The sequence below is a fragment of the Pelophylax lessonae genome, assembly GCF_965119305.1.
Source record: "Pelophylax lessonae genome assembly, chromosome: 10".
NCBI lineage: Eukaryota > Metazoa > Chordata > Amphibia > Anura > Ranidae > Pelophylax > Pelophylax lessonae.
The window spans coordinates 51,141,793-51,162,188 of record NC_138777.1 but is presented as its reverse complement, the minus strand read 5'-3'; the positions used below and the strand labels follow the sequence as shown (position 1 = coordinate 51,162,188).

At 43.4% G+C, this 20,396-nt stretch overlaps 1 protein-coding gene across 1 annotated transcript in view; it reads left to right on the top strand.

Annotated features, from left to right (window-relative positions):
* Positions 1-20,009, top strand: part of SPON1 (spondin 1) — a 547,762-nt gene extending 527,753 nt beyond the window's left edge. The window contains exons 13-16 of the mRNA XM_082269927.1: positions 8,336-8,503; positions 9,858-10,022; positions 15,315-15,578; positions 19,378-20,009. Of these exons, the coding sequence (XP_082126053.1) occupies positions 8,336-8,503; positions 9,858-10,022; positions 15,315-15,578; positions 19,378-19,541 (761 nt within the window). The 3' untranslated portion in view covers positions 19,542-20,009. The remainder of the gene's footprint in view (positions 1-8,335; positions 8,504-9,857; positions 10,023-15,314; positions 15,579-19,377) is intronic.
* The last annotated feature ends 387 nt before the right edge of the window (positions 20,010-20,396 follow it).

Below are 20,396 nucleotides of genomic sequence, written 5' to 3'. Positions count from 1 at the left end.
CTGGTCATAGTGTTTAGATACACTATGACCAGGGAAGCCCTTCCTAATATTGCCTGCATGTTCTCCCAGCCTCACTTGCAATTTCCTCGTTGTGCGGCCCACGTACTGTTGTCCGCACTTGCATTGAAGCATATATACAACATTAGTGGACGAGCAGGTAATAAGTGACTCAATCTTATATTCTCGTCCTGTTGCAGAGGATGTGAATTTCTCAATTTTCCTTCCCTTGAAGGAGTTGAGAGCACAAATTTTGCATCTATGGCACGGATAGAACCCTTTGAAGTCGCCAAAGAAAGTAGGTTGGATAGGTCTTTCGATAACATTTTGGGCTATTTTATGTCTCAAGGAAGGTACACCCCTGAAAATAATCTTGGGATGTTCGGATAGTAAAGGGCCCAGGATCCGGTCATTTTTTAAAACCGGCCAATGTTTTTTGATAATTTTCTTGATAAGAAAATGTTGGGTGGAGTAGGAAGTAACAAACGAGTTCTTGAAACTCTCGCTCTCATTTCCCTTCAATTTTGGGCGCAGTAAGGATGACCTATCAACGGCCACTACATCTTTGATGGTAGTGTCCAATTGATTAGCATCATATCCCTTTTCTATAAATTTAGCCTTAAGGGAATTGGCTTGTAATAGGAAGTCCTCCCGTCGGGTGCAGTTTCTGCGTAACCGCAGAAACTGGCCTTTCGGGACGGCGTTAAGCCATGCTTGATGATGGCAGCTATCACGTGGAATGAAGCTGTTCCGATCTGTTTTCTTGAAATGAGTGGTAGTTGTAATTTTGTCACCCTGTGCCACTAAATTCAAGTCAAGAAAAGTGATGTTAGTAGAGCTACTGGTATGATCCAGTTTGATGCCTCTATTATTAACATTTAGACAAGAGATAAAGCAGTCAAGCGATGGGGCACTGCCATCCCATAGGAGGAGGATGTCGTCAATATACCTCCGCCACAGAATGAGCTGCGGCGGTCGGTTAGCAAAGACGACATCCTCCTCCCACTTGGCCATAAAAAGATTGGCCAAGCTGGGGGCAAATTTAGCCCCCATCGCGACTCCCCTATTCTGTAAATAAAAGGTGTTATTGAACCAAAAGAGGTTATGTGACATAGCGAATTTAATCATGTCAATCACAAAGCTCTTTTGTTCCTGAAGCAAAGGGCTCCAAAGATCCAAGTAGTATTTTACAGCTTCTAGTCCCTGTTCGTGGTCAATTATGGTGTATAGCGACGTTACGTCGGCTGTAGCCATAATATACCCTTCTTTCCAGGAGACTTCCTGCAAAATATTTAGAACGTGAGTGGTGTCCTTGAGATACGATGGAATCTGTTTAACCAAGGGCTGTAAAAACTCGTCTGCGTATTTGCCAATCCTGGAGCTCAGGGAATTTTATCTTTTTAATTTTTTATTTTTTATGTGTAAATTTCTTCATATTTAAATGTATAAATAGGTTTCTTGTTATTTGATTTTTGTGATCTTACGTCTATATGTCACTAATATAGTGACATACATCTAGCTGTATTTATTTTTTCGGCACATTTGCACTTGATATAAGTAGGCCATCACTGGCCACTCTCCACGTAGCACTTTATAAGGCCTTTTTTGTGTGTGATTGTCACTGATCTTTTTTATATCTCACTTTAGTTAATTCATTATCACCTATTTTTTAATTCAAATTATTTTTTACAAGGTTCATTCCTTTATATATATTTTTGTGAATTTTATATTATTTTGATCACAAGTATTTAGTCTATGTCTGGGTGTTTAAATGTCACACTCTTTTTTTGGCCACTAGATGGCATCTTTTACAGCTAGATGTAAATAGACGCATTATCCCTCTATCTCATTATAATCAATTATTATCGGATATGAGATCTAATATGAGAATAATTTAATTTATTGTTGTTACTTATATTTTTTTTTGTATTCCTTAGCTATCCCGCCGCTGTGACCTCTCATGAACCACCATTGTGCGGACCCCTCCGTTCTGTACATTATCGCATTAATCCCATTATCGCATTAATGTGGCCCCAGGCTAAGAGAGTTATACAGCTGCGGGAATGCTTTGGCTTTTAAATGGAATCTGTTTCTTTATATGTAGGAGCGATAAGGTGTATTTTTTCTCTACTTCCTGGTCGTTCGGCCTCCGTTGTATGTCCGTTACCATGGCACCCCGCCGGAGGAGACAGGCGTCACTTCCGCCGATCTTTGATTGGCTGATGGGTGACGCATCACTTCCGCCGGGGGTGACGAGCGTCACTTCCGCTGACACCGGATTGGTAGACGGGCGTCTCATCCGCTCGTCGCGGATTGGTTGACGCTCGTCGCCACAACCATTGAGAGATTTACCGATGTCGGATTGGCTGACGAGCATCGATTCCACCTATTGAGGATTGGGAGATGCTCGTCGCCATGACCAATGGCGGACGTTCTGCGGCAGACCTCACGGCCAGTAAATTAAAACATGGGGGTATTTAGGCGTGTGAGTTGCGTCTGGGGTCACGCCCAGACGAAGTCTATTGAGACGAAACGTTGGCGACTCCAGACGCAACGTCCACACGCCCCTTGAACCTTTTGCCGGCCTTTACTACCTTGGTACCTGGGACAGCCTGTGGGACGCCGCATGTCCATCCCTTGTACTATTATTGTATACATGCTTGGAAACATACGTCATATTGTGAGTACCTTTTTTATTAAACAAGATTGCTATTTTTAAACGGGATCACGCTATGGGCCTCGCTTTCTTTTTCTTTTCACATTTCATTTTTATGATCGATGAGAAATTTTGAGAAGTGCTCCTTCCCTGCTCTGATCCCTCCATGATTCCTGAGAAGTGGTCCACCTTTGAATAAAGCATTCACGTAACATCAGATCTTCAGTGGCCCTGATCAAATAGCTGGGAGAGGCTGAGTCATTAAGTTGATCAGCCATGGAAATCTGGTAAGCTGCTGCATTTATTTCATCACTGAGGTGTGCCCTTTCCTCCACTTACACTTGGTGTCACGGGAAGATACCCTCCTTTTTGGATTATCTCGCATGATCTAGGATTTGATTTCAGATCAATCTTTCTTTGGGACTTTAATAATTGGACACTTTTTTCCCCCTTTTTAAATCTACACTATTGTGATCAATAATAATTTTTTCCATTCATTTGGACACTATTTATCATTTTTGTGGTGATCTTTTACTGTCTTTAGCGCTACACTTTATGGTTTTTTATTTTTACACCTTCTTCCACATGTTTGGTGTGTCTCCTAGGTGGCTTGTGGCAAACTTTAAACAACACTTTTTATGGATATCTTTAAGAAATTGCTTTCTTCTTGCCACTCTTCCATAAAGGCCAGATTTGTGCAGTATACGACTGATTGTTGTCCTATGGATAGAGTCTCCCACCTCAGCTGTAGATCTCTGCAGTTCATCCAGAGTGATCATGGGCCTCTTGGCTGCATCTCTGATCAGTCTTCTCCTTGTATGAGCTGAAAGTTTAGAGGGACGGCCAGGTCTTCGTAGATTTGCAGTGGTCTGATACTCCTTCCATTTCAATATTATCGCTTGCACAGTGCTCCTTGGGATGTTTGAAGCTTGGGAAATCTTTTTGTATCCAAATTCGGCTTTAAACTTCTCCACAACAGTATCTCGGACCTGCCTGGTGTGTTCCTTGTTCTTCATGATGCTCTCTGCGCTTTAAACGGACCTCTGAGACTATCACAGTGCAGGTGCATTTACACGGAGACTTGATTACACACAGGTGGATTCTATTTATCATCATTAGTCATTTAGGTCAACATTGGATCATTCAGAAATCCTCACTGAACTTCTGGAGAGAGTTTGCTGCACTGAAAGTAAAGGGGCTAAATGTAAGATCCTGGTACTCTCAGTGCCTTTCTATCACCTCACTTCCGGGTTGCGTTCCACCACTCAGGTAGGTGGAACGCATATAGGTGTGTATTCCTTTAACAGGGCTGACATCATCATCAGGCGCCGCACTGAGTGGCTATTTCAACTGACGGTCTGCACTCACACATTGTTCGTGCAACCGCTCCTGATACCTGCCTAACCTGACGCTGCCGAATCTTCCAGCTACATACCCTATACCTGGATTGACCGGAGCCTCGATACCTTGTCCTGCACTCCCTCACTACTGGCTATTGATAAGTACCCCACAGGGGACCCCCTCTTATCAACAACACTTGCTAACTAATACCTGCATTACAGAACTGTTGCTAGCTCTAGGATACATGCTCTCTAGTATCTATCACCTGCATTACTAAACTAGATTGCTAGCTCTTGTGCCTACTGCTTACTAAACCCTGCATTCCTGAACTAGATTGCTAGCTCTTGTGTCAACTACTATCACTCCTCAAAAGCCTATCCGATTCTCTCATCGGTTACCAGCCTATCCGATTCTCACATTGGTTACCAGCCTATCCGATTTTCACATCGGTTACCAGCCTATCCGATTCTCACATCGGTTACCAGCCTAGCTGATTCTCACATCAGTTACCAGCCCTATCCGATTCTCACATCGGTTACCAGCTATATCTGATTCTCGCATCAGTTACCAAACTACCTCCACACACCTACAAAGAGACTAACATACCTGTGTTATCCATTGTAACTATTACTTCTACCTATCATCATCTACTATCACTCCTGCAGCATCACTATCTGAGTGCTTATCATCATCTACTGTCACTCTTCAAAGCCTATACCTTCAGTGTATCATACCACTGCTACTTGCATAACTACTTATCACTCTTATAACATCACTAACTGAGTGTGTGTATATGTGCATACTGAATCAGGCTGAACCACTGTGATGAGTCAAGAGAGTTGGATCAGGTGATTTAACATATCTCTACAAGACTACTGAGTGGAATTCTGCAGCTGTAGATCCAGCCCCATTGAACTAAGAACCCAGAGCGTTACACTAAATAATTTTGCACGCCCAATTTTTCAGTTTTTTATTTGTTAACAAAGTTTGAAATATCCAATAAATTTAGTTCCACTTCATGATTGTGTCCCACTTGTTGTTTATTCTTCAAAAAAAATACAGTTTTATATCTTTATGTTTGAAGCCTGAAATGTGGCAAAAGGTCGAAAAGTTCAAGGGGGCCGAATACTTTCGCAAGGCACTGTAGGTGTCAACTCTATCCTAGAGAATGGTCCTGTCTCTTTCAGATGGTAATAACAGGACATGTGTGTAAGACTGATACTAAATACTACAATTCTTAATAACCCAAAATGACACTACATCTACAATTATACTATTTCTACAGATCACTTCATATCTCGCTAAGGCACAACTACCCTACCCTTACATTTATGTTACAGAAGTACTTTGTACACTTTTAAACTCTATGGGTGGGGGCTTGATTGGTGTAAATATTTAAAAGGAAGAGTATAATCAAGAAAAAAACAGTAAGAAAGAAATAAGAAAACATAAACAGTGGTAAAAGGAAATGGTAGAATAAGATCAAGATCTAGTTAGCTAGATGAGAATAAGGAGGGACATTATGAAGAGGAGGTAGAAGCAAAGTGAAAGGCATTATCCAGTGATAGAAATGTAGCACTACCCCCCTAGGAGTTGCAAATGTCAGGGTTCCCCCGCTGCTGCACAGCTACATAACATTTTCAACTTGAATTCAGACATGAAAAATAGTCCTTGAGCTTTGTTTTTGTTGTTTTATTGAGGGGATAATAACTTGGATGGGGTTTTGAATTATTGGATGCCCAACTTGACAGAAACAAAAGAACCAGGGACAACTTCCCTCCCGATTTACAGCACCACTTAATCCTTCCGCACAGCTTGACCTTATTCCTCTGTACAGCTCCGCTTGGCTTACTCTGCAGAACTCCAGTTGATTTATTCTTTAGGAACTAACAGTCTCTTGTTAGCTCAGCGAAAGCCCCTTAAAGGCTAGGAACTCTCAGTCCCTTAGATAAGTAGCACATGTAGAATGAACTGAATCCTGAAACAACTTCAGCTCCCCTGTAGACACTGGTCCCAGTTCTAATTCTTGCAGGAAATGCTAGCCCACCGGGCTGCCTCTTCACTAGCACACCTGGCTGCTTCTTCTTCCCAGTCTACCCGACTGACACACTGCACCATTCCACCCGACTAATACACTGGAAATTTCCCAGGGCAAGGTTTGATGAAGATTTTGCACACCTCTGTCTTCAAGAGAGACCTGCTGCAAGTGGCAGTCTCTCCCTTTGTCTGTCCCTGCACCATGCTGATCTACTTTCTCTGTCCTTCCTTGTTCCTGCTGGCTCTCTGGAAAGCCTCCTCTAACTTATTCTGTGGTAGGATCCTTCCAGGCCAGCTACCTAAGCCATGGCAGGGGTCCCTCGAGGGCCACCAGCAGTCTCCCTTAGCACTGGACCTCCATTTTCCACCCAATTTCCCTGCTGGCATGGCTCATCTCTATATAAAGTGGTTGTATCCCCCAAATAAAATAAAAAAAAAACCCTGCAGGACAATGGCATAATGTGCTAGTATGCATTGCATACTAGCACATTATGAAATACTTACCTTAGAACGCAGCCCCCATATGGTCACCCAGACACCGCTGAGGGAGCTCACATGTTCCCTCAGCATCTCTTCTGGGATCGGCAAAGTTCACTTTCCGGCAAGGAGCTCTGAAGGTCCGGCAAGTTACGCCGGACCTTCAGAGCACATGCGTCGCTGATGTCAGCGGCTGCATGCAGGGGGAATATCTCCTAAACCTTTCAGGTTTAGGAGATATTCATTTTACCTACAGGTAAGCCTTATTATAGGCTTACCTGTAGGTAGAAATTAGAAAACGGAGTATACTACCGCTTTAAAACTCTCTTAGCTCCCTGCCAGGCCCAACTCCTGGGGATTGGCTAATGGCCCCTCCTAGCTTACGCCCACTAATTTCTAGAACATTCTCTAATATTCTAAAACCAGGGGGAGGCACCAGAGATCTGCCTGAATGCGTCATCCAGCCCTGAACTTTATTGAACCCTGACCCATATTCCATGGCTCAGGCTTAGCGCTGAGCCAAACTAAGTTTTACCTGCACTACCACTAGTAGCACACTAGAGGGCGCTAGAGGAAGTAGATCAAGCAGACAATTATATCAATTGCTGAATGTTTGTTCAGCAGTCATTAATTGATTAGAACCGAGAACACTCCACCGCCTCAGTGAAGTGACTGGCCTCAGGTGATACACAGAGATTAAACAAATCATCCTACATAAGTTGTATATGTTTATCTACAGCCATGCCTACAGCTATGTCCATTTAAAGTCCAGAATTAACACTAAAACTTTAGTGAGGGGAATGGACACTCCCCTCCCTAGACAATCTTATATGGAAGCATCCACAGCTAATTCTGACAATCACTGGGGCTCCCTCCTCCCATCCCCCTGAATCCCTTGTCAGCACAGAATGTCAGAAATTACTGGCGTGATATTGTAGATTTCTTTTGGTTTTATCACTTTTAACATACTTTAGTTATACCTTCATGCAGAATCAGTGTTTGTAGTATGTTACACCATTGATGTGACTCCACTTACATGCTGTCATACACATCATTTCATGATAGAAACATACTCGTGTATGGTGAAGCCATACATGAAAATTTGACATTTATACTCACACATGACCATAGATGTTAATGGCCCAGTGCCTGCACCTGTGAAAATAAAGTCTAATGTGTTCACTGGTGAAAGCTCTCTGTAAAGTGAACCTGTGACCAGGGTATGGACATGTGCCCTCACTGACCAATTTAGCAGCTGACACTGTAGATAAATGGATCCTCAAAATTTACAGAGGAGCATTGCAGTCACTTATGTCATTATCTCAACAGCTCAGCTCCCCCTGCATCCTTTTAAAGCAATGACCTATGTTCCCCTCCAGTCTCCAATGTTAAGATGGTAACTCTTGAAGAAGGTTGGGATAAGAGATAGCAACCTGCAGAACGTCAGTGCGTCTGCTGTGAAATTTGTGGATAAATTGCTGCACAGTGCCTGCCAATATAGAGGTCAATGAATGTTTGTCTTAACGCTCATTTATTTCAGGTTAATAATACATAAATACTGGAATGTCTACCCTGGGCCACTTTAAGCCCATCATAGCTTGCCCATACATACTGAACCATGAGACGCAGGTTGAAACTCTGAATTATATGACAAGGTACAGCAGCCCTGGAAGCATTATGTAAAACCTGGTTAATCTGGCTGCTTTTATATTTTTGATGCTAAAACCACTTTTCAGCAAGGGATAGGGAAAGAGAAATATGAAACAAGAACTAAATGAATTATGGTTAAAAAAATCTAACAATGCTTTATTACTATTGTTTTTATAGAGCCAAGCAGCTGTATAGTAACAGAATGGGGAGAGTGGGAGGAATGCAGCGCCACCTGTGGGATGGGGATGAAAAAGCGACACAGGATGATTAAGATGACTCCAGCGGATGGGTCCATGTGCAAGGCTGAGACCTCAGAGGTGGAGAAGTGCATGATGCCTGAGTGCCGTATGTATATGTTTTATTATATACAGACTTTAAAGCAACAGTGGACCTTTCATTGTATTTTATATGCTAAGAAATTAGTGTTGAATGGTTTTTAGCCTGTAAGTGAGGGCAAAGCAACGCATTTACTTTAACACCCTCAAATCTTGCCTACATACTTACATATCCTTTACTCTCTAGCTGTTTTGCTCACTAAAGACAACCCTATGTAAGCTCTAAATGGAGTTGACATTGCCAGTCACTGAGCATCAGCATTATCTCATGGAGTCACATGTTCCTCCAGATCCAAAAGTATTGAGTGTTTTCTTCACTCCCAATGGCTAGAGAGGTGAGGGAGGATAGGAAACATGTTCTCCTTCCTCTAGGAGGAGAGCTACTACATAGAACCTGTTGGATGATGAAGCACAAAAGATCTAATAATCTGGAGCACCTCTAGTGCGGGAGTTTGGTTCATTGGAGCTGAGAGTCCTGAGCAAGCTTAGACCTGGAGCCACTCTGGAATTGCAGCCGGCAAACTTGGAATACTGTCAAATGTCTTATACAAAGGGTTTGAAGCAATTAGGAAGTACTGTATTTTCCGGCGTATAAGACAACTGGGCGTATAAGACGACCCCCCTAATTTTCAAGTTAAAACATAGGTTTTGGGCTATACTCGCCGTATAAGACTACCCCCCTTCCGAAGCAAGGCAACACCATTGAAAAACGTCAGATTTCTCATAGATCTCCAAGGTACCCCAAGTACTGTAATACATGTAATCTCTCATAATATCTCCAAGGTACCCTAAGTATTACCAGTAGATGTAATCTCAAGACGCTGGCTGTGTGGGAATCCTGTACCGGTATACCGTATGTACCGTAGCTTCGGCTACATGCAGTATACCACGCTGAGCCAATCACAGTGAGCGATGTATTCTATTATTGAATGCAAAGCCTGCTCGGAGTCAGAGAGGTTGGCTGATGTTACTCCGCCAATCTGAGCAGGCTTTGCATTCAATAATAGAATACATCGCTCTCTCTGATTGGCTCAGCGCGGTAAACCTAATGTAGCCTGAGCTACGGTACATACCGTATACCGGTACAGGATTCCCATACAGCCAGCGTCTTGAGAGATTACATCTACCGGTAATACTTATACTTAGGTTACCTTGGAGATATTATACTCGGCGTATAAGACAACCCCCCATTTTTGGGGGATTTTTTTGAGGTTCAAAAGTAGTCTTATATGCCAGAAAATACAGTAGTTTATTTTTCAAAGTGAATTTTCACTTAACAGTTTCACTTACATGTATAATGCATATAGAGGATTGATCCCTTCCCACATTACTGTCCTGATAATTGTTTTGTCTCTAATATTCAGATACAATCCCATGTGTCCTCTCACCATGGTCGGATTGGAGCGACTGTAGCGTAACCTGCGGCAAGGGAACCCGTACACGACAGCGGATGTTGAAGTCACCGGCTGAACTTGGGGACTGTAATGAGGAGCTGAAACAAGTGGAGAAGTGCATGCTTCCTGAGTGCCGTATGTATAGATAATCTCATGTGCTGGATGGCTAGATCTGGTTTTTCGTTGCTGATACCGATATTTTGGTCAATGCATCCCTTCCTCTGCACTTCAAAACATTCAAAACGCCAAGTTTGGCTGTTTTGAATGCTGTCATTTTTTGAATCTGGCGCCAGTACCCGGAAGTGATGTCATGACTTCACTTCCGGGTTTTTGCATGGAGATCCAATCAGAGCCAAATGCAGCTTTGTTCGGGTCTTCGGCCTTCTCAGCTGCATCGGTTGTCATTAAAAGACAGCCGACCGTCAGCTATGGACGCCGGTACCGGGGTGATGCCTCTAGCTGCAGGCATCACTCCGGTACAAGCACTTTCCGAAATATCGGTCACCTTGGTGGCCGATTCCGATATATCGGGGAAAGTGCATATCGGCCCTCGATATATATCGGCTTTGCCGATAATCGGTCGATCTCTGGAATAAACCTAAAGTCAACACTGATATAACATTGATGATACTGTATATAGCCCCTAACAATAACTGATAAAAGGAGTTTATCAGTGTAATCAGGCTGATAGAAGCTGACTTGTGATAGACTTGTACGGGTTATTGCTTGCCATCTTCTCTCTAAGTGTTTCGAATAATAAAATATAATAAGTGTACTTGTGAAGGCTGTGACAGTAAATGTTTCGTTATTTAACAAAGCAATATACAGCCCCTACCAAATGTGTTCCCATATTAAATGATGCCATTGTAGCTGATGTAATGGACTCTGCTGTAAATTGTTCTCTAATGTCCAATTGCTGCATAGTTACTACAGCTCGTCTCTATCATGTCATTTAGGTGCATTATTTAACACCAGGCCTTCACTTTAAGGATTCGGAATTGCAGAGCTGTCTCTTCTGGGAGGGGGGAAAAAAACGATTTCATTTTACTAAACAGACTATAGAATTAGAATGTTCTAACGGCGATGCAAATTGAGGGGAAGCCGAAGGTTGCTTAAGAGTGGAAAAAGTGACAAATTACAGTGGACTGGAGATGAGCAAATAATGAGACGGCTGCCAGCCTACAGACTTCGTCTCCATGATTTGAAGGAGCTCAACAGATCTGCTTTGTATGTCATAGTTTCTAGATAAAAGAAACAATGTCCCTACTGTGTCCCTACAAGTTAAGAAGACGCTCTACTTTCAAAGCATAGAAATTAAAGCCCCGTACACACGCACCGATTGTTGGCCGTAAATTTTCGGCCAACGTCCGATCGGCCGATTTTCGGCTTGTTAGTATGATGCTTCCGACAACCGACTGCGACTTTTCGGCCGAACAAAATCTGGTGTGCAGGCTATAAAATTTTTGTTGGCCGTCACCAGAACGGCCGATTGTCCGTCAGTCAGTACAGATTTCAGCAGACAAAAGTCAGATGAGCAAGACTGGGCATGCTCAGAGAAGAAAAAACACACGAAAAGTAGACCAGTACATGACATCACTTCTGCAGTTGGTTGTTGTTGGCCGACAAAATTTGTGTGCAGTCTAGAGCACATTTCAACCAACACAACAACACTGGACAAAAGACAGCCGATCGGTCGGCCAACAATCGGTGCGTGTGTACGGGGCTTTAAGGTGAACATTTGCCTTTGATCAATCCCCCGCTGAGCAGAGAACGGACCGCATCGTGTGAAAGGACCCTTACTCTAATTTCACTGCACACTGAGCTTCTCAGAGTATGCATTAGAAGCTACAGTAAGTCAAATAGAGCCTGCTGCATTTCCTGGATGGAGGACATCCAGCAACATCTAGCGCTTTCCTCCCCACTGTCCCTGGCCTGCCACTTTAAATTTCAGTTCTTTTAAATATGGAGGCTCAAAGGTTTTGAAGAGAGAACCTTGCTTTAGATCTGCATTTAACCCTCTGGGTGTGTCAGATGCACAGCCCCTCCCCCGGCGACCACGCTGTAGCCGTCAGAACTGCATTTGCCGGTTATCGACATTCCTTTCCTCATGCTGTCACAGCATGAGGAAAGGAATGTCGATAACCGGCAAATGCATGAGGAGAGGAGACAGCTGGTAACCAGCCAGTGTGAGAAGGGAACATCTACACTGATAATCACGGCACTGCGGTGAGCCCCAACAGTATTAACAGTATTAATCAGTGCTGACAATCAGTGCCTATCAGTGCTGACAATCAATGCCTCCACATCAGTGCCTTCTCCTCAGTGCTGCCTATCAGTGCCCATCAGTGCTGCCAATCAATGTCTCCACATTAGTGCCTCCTCCTCAGTGCTGCCTATCAGTGCCCATCAGTGCTGGCAATCAATATCTCCACATCATTGTTTCTCCTCAGTGCTGCCTATTAGTGCCCATCAGTGCTGCCTATCAGTACCCCTCAGTGATGCCATTTAGTGCCCTTCAGTGCCGCCTATCAGGGCCTCCTATCAGTGTCCATCATTGCCCATCAGTGCCTCCTATCAGTGCAGCTTCATCAGTGCCTCCTCATCAGTGCCCACCAGTGCCGCCTCATTCCCTGCCCTGCTAAACCCCATCCTATGTCCCGCTGATCCCATCCTCTGCCCCATTGGCCACAAATGTGGCATTTGGACGAATCATGTCTCAGGGTCTGATGTGGAAGCTGCAGATGTTCACTGTGAACGGCTGCAGCTTCCTCATCAGACCCTGAGACAAGTATGTGTAGCAATATTTCCAGGCATTGGGCCTGATGGGGGTCTGCCATTGTTACCGGGAACACTTCCAACACATTGAAGTTTAAAACCCAAGTGTGAGAGCTGAGACAATGACCATTCTGGCATCTTTGGTTTGTTTTGTTTATTTTATAATGGGGATGGGAGAAGGGAATGAGTGGGATACTCCTCCGGCTCAACAAGTTTTAACTGGGTTACCTTGTAGAAAAGATGCCTGTTAGCGCTGTCCTGATGCCAGCTGAATGCAAACCAACGCTTCCCGGTGCTCGAAATACTGTTCTGCTGAAAGTGCTGAAACTTCGACTTTAACTCCTTGGTTAACTCAGAAGATCTAGGACTGTAATAATCCTTGACTCTTGACACTCTATCTAGCTCAAAAGTCCTGTGTATGGCTCCCTCCAGCCCTCCACTGACTGAGGTACCTTCTTGTAACTGCTTGTGCTACTGCAACTCCTAACACTGCACTCTTGATTCTTCAGGGCCCAACTGCTGGTGCCCCCTCTACACTTCCAGGGTCCTCTCACTAGGCAACCCCCTTAACACTTCAGGATCCTTTCACTAGGCAACCCCCTTGACATTTGAGGATCCTTTCACTAGGCAACCCCCTTGACACCTGCAGGCTCCAGGATCCCTGGGACCTTCACCGGAGTGGTCTCCTCTACACTAGGCAGACCCCCAGGGGCAGTTCACAGTACTCACGACCTTGGAAGGCTTTCCTGGAACTGAACCCCTCTTCCTCCGCTAGTCCTCAGCACACCCGATCCTCTCTGCAGCTCAGCTCTCTCTCCTGGATTCTCAGGCAGCCACCCGAGACACTAGATCCTTCTGACAGGAGGGGAAACAGATGTACCCTCCCTCCTGGGACTCAGCTTACCGCCAAAGATGCTGCGTCATGCTTTCCCCTCAAACTTATACCCCCTCCCAGAATCCTCTGTGGCAGAATCTGCCTTCTGGGGTAGATACAGGCCTGAATGGGCCATTGATTGGGTTTCCTCCACTGCCCAATGAGAATTCTCTCATGGAGCCAGTGGGGAGACTCCCCTCTCAGCAGCCACACCTGGGAGACATGACAGTCCAGCTGAAAATCATGGCCCTGCTGTTAGGCAGCCAAATCCCATTATGCTTTTACCTAGCACCTACCTTGTAACAAATTATACCATCTACCGGAGCATATAGGCTGCTGGTATTCTGTGAAAACACCAAGTGGTCGAAATCTCCAATTATTCCTGGTGTACAATCGCCAGAAGTAACGTTGAAGTTCTCGGCAAGTTGGATTTTTCGGCAGAACACCCACAGCAGGTTTACCCTGACGGCCACGTGTACTCCACGCTAGGTGGCACTTTTTAACGTGTCTCAGAATAGCCATTCGCATACACCTGTAACACAGCAAGCCCATAGATGGAAGGGCAGAAATGTAAGGGTCACACTGTAACCTGCCGAAGAAGAACATTTCTTCAAAGAAAATTCCATGTCCTCTAAATAAAAAGCACAGAGGAATCCTAACATGTGTAAAGCTGCACTGTGGTTATGTTACCAGTTTGGCTAAAATCAGTGCCTTGTGGAGATCTTCCTTAAATTCCAGGGCCCTCGGATTCCTCCTGTATTGAATTGTACTGTAACTGTATTGTCTTCCCCTACATTGTAAAGCGCTGCGCAAACTGTTGGTGCTATATAAATCCTGTATAATATTAATAATAGGGTGCTACATACGATATACTGCAGCTGGGGTGGGACAAATTTAGATTAAGGGGGGGGGGGGGGGGGGCACCAGACTTTGGTCTTGCCTAGGGCAGCACAAAACCAAAATACACCACTGTACAGTAAAACCTTGGATTGCGAGCATAATTCGTTCCAGAAACATGCTTGTAATTCAAAGCACTCATATATCAATGCCAATTTTTCCATAAGAAAGAATGGAAACTCAGATGATTCGTTCCACAACCATTTATTCATAAGTTCTTCAGTTTATAGTCCATATAAAAAGATTATAGCAATGTAAGGTTGTGTAACCATAAAATGTCCATTCACAAATGGCAGCCTCCCCAAGGGGATTAGAAGCAAAATCCAGCAGGAGCTACAGGGTATAAAAGAGGCACCTCTAAGTGTAGCAATATGGTTACATTTAATATATTGAAAGTGGCGATATGCACTTTCCCCGATATATCGGTATCGGCCCCTGAGGTTACCAATATTTCCGATATTCCTGGAAAGTGCTGTACGGTAGTGATGCCTGCAGCTAGAAGTCGATGGTCGGCTGTCTTGTAATGACAACTGATACGGCTGAGAACCCGCTCGGCTGTCATTACAAGGTGCGGGGGGGGACGTCCCCCCCCTCCCGTCGCCTTCCGCGGCTTGCCCGGGTCTCCCATCCCACCGATCCTCCATATACCCCCTCTTAGTCTCAAAGTTCTCTTGACCCCACTCCCACTCTCTACCCACCCCCCTGAAGGCAGGTGCATTTAGCTACTTGGCTTACTTACTATCTGTGTACAGAGTACAGTTGGGTACACAGCAGCCTAATTACAAAAAAGACACTTGTCTACATAAAAACTTAATATAGCTACTGCATCAAAATACATCAAACAGTCAATGTATACTAAAATGAAATATATTTCCTTTCAGCCATTAACTGTGAACTGACAGAGTGGTCCCATTGGTCGGAATGTAATAAGTCATGTGGAAAGGGGCACATGATTAGAACACGAATGATCACCTTAGAGCCTCAATTTGGTGGCGGCGTCTGTCCAGAAACCGTGCAACGCAAAAAGTGCAGGATCAGAAAATGCCAGAAAAACTCCGGGGGAGAAAAGAGACGGCTGAAGGATGCTCGTGAGAAGAGGAGAAGTGAAAGGACCAATGAGGAGGCGGACGGTGAACAGTACCCAGGTGAGCAAGAAAGGGAGAATTAATAAAATTGTGATCAGAATTCGTTCTGGAGCCTCAAGTATAAAGCATTGGATCTTACTGTGACTTTATCCCGACTTCATTTGAAGAAAAAGGTTAGAGCTTAACTTTAGACAGATAGCTAAAACAAAGGTCAAATATATATTTGGAGGCTGTTTTTTTCTGCCAAAGGTTTTGTAGTTCTGTCAATCCAGTTCTACACAGCTCTGTTACACAGCAAAGTCCTGTCTGCTGCAGTAAAGTAATATTTCATTTGGCCATACACTGTTAGTATTTCATCTAAATCCTAGGAATCATCAAAATATCTAGCAGCAGTTTGCTCAGCCGCATCGACAAAATTAGATTTGACTCATTTAAAATTTATGAAAGAAGCAGGGTCAAGAATTGTCAACCAAATAGCACCTACAGCCATTCAGTTGCAGGCACTGTTTGGGTGTTCTGACAGCCAGTAGATTGTACTGTAGCACTGCAATACAACTGATTAACTTTTTGTGCCTCCAGTCTGAGCTCTGCGGAAATTGCAAGAGGTCGAAACTAAGTTAAAGCGGTATTAAACCCAAAAGCAAACCTTTATATTTCAGCTTACCAATTCCTAGATGTGGTGGCATTTTCTTAAGGAAAAAGTCTTCAGAAAATCTTATAGTGTGTATGGCCCATACACACTATAAGATTTTCTGAAGACTTTTTCCTTCAGACTTACCAAAACCATATAATATGAGGTCAAACCTAAACACTTTCAATTTGTATGCAATCTGGCAGGCCCTTGCACTACATAGAAAAGGTAAATGTGAAGGAAAAAGTCTTCAGAAAATCTTATAGTGTGTATGACCCTTAAGGCTTTCTTTCCTTTATTTTTATCTGATGATCTGGCCAGTAAACCTGTTGTTTTTCAAAAGAACAATCTCTCCAGCAGAATGTATCAGTTATAGAGATACAGAGATGAGACAAACCATTTAACACTGGCATACAGTCAGGGCTGCAAAGACGGTGCCGCACTGATTTGGACAGTGCCATTGCCTGCAGGTGGCTCCGATTTGACATGCGTTTTGATATGTCAAATCGCAGTTAGTTAAAAATCCTTGCAATGTACAGAGATTAACCAGAGGGGATTTTCTTTTTTTTTTATCGACAAAAGTGGAGTTACTCTTTAACCACTTAAGCCCCGGAGGATTTGGCTGCTTAAAGACCAGGGTTTTTTTTGCGATTTTTTACTGCGTGACTTTAACGGACAATTGCACGGTCGTGCGACGCTGTACCTAAATTAATTTGATGTCCTTTTTTTCCCACAAACAGAGCTTTCTTTTGGTGGTATTTGATCACCTGTGCGATTTTTACTTTTTGCACTATAAACAAAAAAAGAGCGTAAATTTTGCAAAAATAACAATATTTTTCACATTTTTTTATATGAAATTCCCCCCCAAAAAAATGTAAAAATCAAAATTTTTTAACATTTTTGGCCAATTTGTTTTCTGCTACCTATGTTTGGTAAAAAAAAATAGCAAAAAGCGTATTTTGATTGGTTTGCGCAAAAGTTATTGCGTTTACTAACTAAGGGAAAGATTTCTGTCATTTTTGGTGTTTTTTTTTTTAACGCGTAATGGCGGCGATCTGCGATTTTTTTTGCGGTACTGCGACATTGCGGCGGACAGATCGGAACCTTGACTGACATTTTTGACACTTTTGGGGTTACCAGTGACATTACTGCAGTAATCAGTGCTATACATATGCACTGTTACTGCAAAATGACACTGGCAGGGAAGGGGTTAACTTTATTGGGGAGGGTGGGGTTGAGGGGTTAAGTGTGTCCCTAGGGGTGTGCTTTCTACTGTGATTGGCTGTGGCTACTAGTGTAGGAACAGTGATCAACGGTCCTACATAGTAGAACCGTCTGAACACAATTTCTACACAGGGGAGAATGACAGGCGGCTTGTTCACAGGGAAGTTAGTGCGTGTGACCGGCGGACCCAATGTCCGCCGGTCACTCGCCGATCGTCAGTACAGAGGGAGAAAGTCAGGCGGCTGATGTAAACAAGCCGCCTGTCATTCTCCCCTGTGTAGAAACAGTGTTCAGACGGTTCTACTATGTAGGACCGTTGATCACTGTTCCTACACTACGCTATTGGCTCACAAGGAAGTGACAGGCAAGTGACGTACCGATACGTCACTCTGCCTGGCCAGGGCTGACCGCCGCAGTATATAGTCGTGCGGCGGTCGGCAACCGGTTAAGTGTTGAGTGCAAACTTGATCAATCTAGGAGCTGGCGGTGACTAGCTGGAATGAGATTTACCCTCTAAGAAGTGGTTTAAGAGCACCCATATTATGTCACATGGCAGGTGGCCTGGGCCTCTATATCACATGGGCCTCAGGTGTACAGATTATTCTCGGAGCCTAAAGCTGGATACACACTATCCAACTTTTGTGGTTAGATTTCCTTCAGATTTACCTTTTCTATGTAGTGCAAGGGCCTGCCAGATTACATACAAATTGAAAGGGTTTAGGTTTGACCTCATATTATATGGTTTTGGTAAGTCTAAAGTCAAAAGTCTTCAGAAAATCTTATAGTTTGCATGGCCCATTAGTTTGAACCACCCTTGCAGGAGAGTGTGCTCAAGATGAGAAGAGGGGTTGGAGTGAAAGTGGATCAGAGGGAAGGAGTGAAGGGGCTATTTGTGCATGTGGTACATACTTGGAGGTCTGCATTACGCTTCTGGGCTGGGAACTGACTTAACCAAACATCTGGGTGACTCATATTTCTATAGACCACTAACTGGAGGTTCAGCCCTGTGAAGCAGCTAGACAGCACCTACAGAAAGGGCCAGCAAATACAACCTACCTACTTTCTCAATACTGGTTTCTCTAAAAGTGAATCTGTGGTGAGGATATGAACATTCAAGGATTTACAGTACACATTCTTAAACAAAAAATACATGAATCTTTAAACAAGCCCTCACTGACCTCTGAAGCTGCAGGAACTGTGAAATCATACATCCTTAAAGTTCACAGCAGAAGCACTGGAGTCATTCCGATCTTTCCCTTAGCAGCTTAGTCCCCACTTCCCCCCTCCCAGCAGTGACTTGGCAGACCACCAACATTCTTATCTTTAATATAACTGCATGGAGCTCTAGTCTTCTGTCTCTGATAAAATGCTTTAGAGCTTATAAAGACCCTTCTTCTGAAAGCAGTGGCAAGCAGACCTCCGTTTGTAATCTACAGGTAAACATATAAGACTATAGGTTTTGTTTGCTGGTTTGCAGAACTTAATGTTAAAGAACCATAATTTATTTAATTATTTCAGGTTCTTATATAGTGCTGTCAATTTACACAGCGCTTTACATATACATTGCTCATTCACATCAGTCCCTGCCCTCAAGGAGTGTACAATCTAAGGTCCCTAACTCACATTCATACATACATAGTAGGGCCAATTTTATACAGGATCCAATTAACCTACCAGCATGTCTTTGGAGTGTGGGAGGAAACCGGAGTACCCAGAGGAAACCCATGCAGGCACAGGGAGAACATGCTAACTACAGGCAGGTAGTGTCGTGGTTGGGATTCGAACCAGCAACCCTTTTGCTGCTAGGTGAAAGTGCTAACCACTACACCACGGTGCCGCCTATGGGTATTTAGAGGGGTCCTTTTTCTAACAGAACACCTAAGAAATATCAGAAGAAGATTGAATTAACTTGTAAACATCCATGTGAAACTGAACAACCATTACACATTTCTGCATCTTTTTTATGCTTGTGATTTTATTTTTAAAAATATTTCTTTTTTATAGTTTGCAAAATGAAGCCATGGACCGTGTGGTCAGAATGCAGCAAATATTGCGGTGGTGGCATTCAGGAAAGGTTCATGACTGTCAAGAAAAGGTTCAAAAGTTCTCAGTTCACAAGCTGCAAAGACAAGAAGGAGATACGAGCTTGCAACGTTCATCCATGTTAGCAAACGTCTCACATGGAATGGGCTCTGAGTTCCATGCAAAAGTCGACCTTTATTAGATTTTTTTATCATAGAATATATACAGTGCTTTTCATTTTGCAATGTACTTTGCTTACTATTCTTGCAGGTGCAAGAACTCTGTTTTCTAAATATCCACATGTATTAATGAAATCATCCGGTTAGCAAAATGAATACGACATCTTACACCTTGGTTGTCCCAAAAGAAATGTTGACTCTGGACAAGCAATTTATCTTCTTACCCGCTTAATGGACTGTAATCTTCAACAGTGTGACATGCATGCAAAGTCAAATGTCACCAGTAGGACAGCCTGTTACCGCCTTTATTGTTTTTCAAACACTTATTGATAGACTAAGCTAAAGGACAACAGACATCGAAGGAGAATTCCCTGCTTTTTCATCTGTTTTTTTTTAGACTCGTCTAATACTCTTCATTAGTGAAAGCATATTTTGTTTAAAGTCCATTGACATTGGAAATGTTTCAGTACCACATGTTGAGCCTGCTGCTGATACAGTGTATATTCTATTCATTTGTGCTGGTATTCATCAACAGGACCTAATAATACTTACACAGCTCTAGATGGATTCTGGAGAAGCTATACTAAGAAGCTATACTAAAGTTGATTCCATCTTTGTTTTTTTGAGCCTTTCAATGCCTTGTAGACACTGGTTGGGTTTTTCGGTTCCTTTTCCAAAACAGCAAAAAATTGACCTAAACAGATCAGGACCTAAAACGACTCTGTCGCCAGAATTAAATATAAAGTAAAAGTGCCCTCTGCAAAGAAGATTTACCTCTCCAATCTTCCAGGCTTCTGATCTTCACTGCATTAAAGTGACACC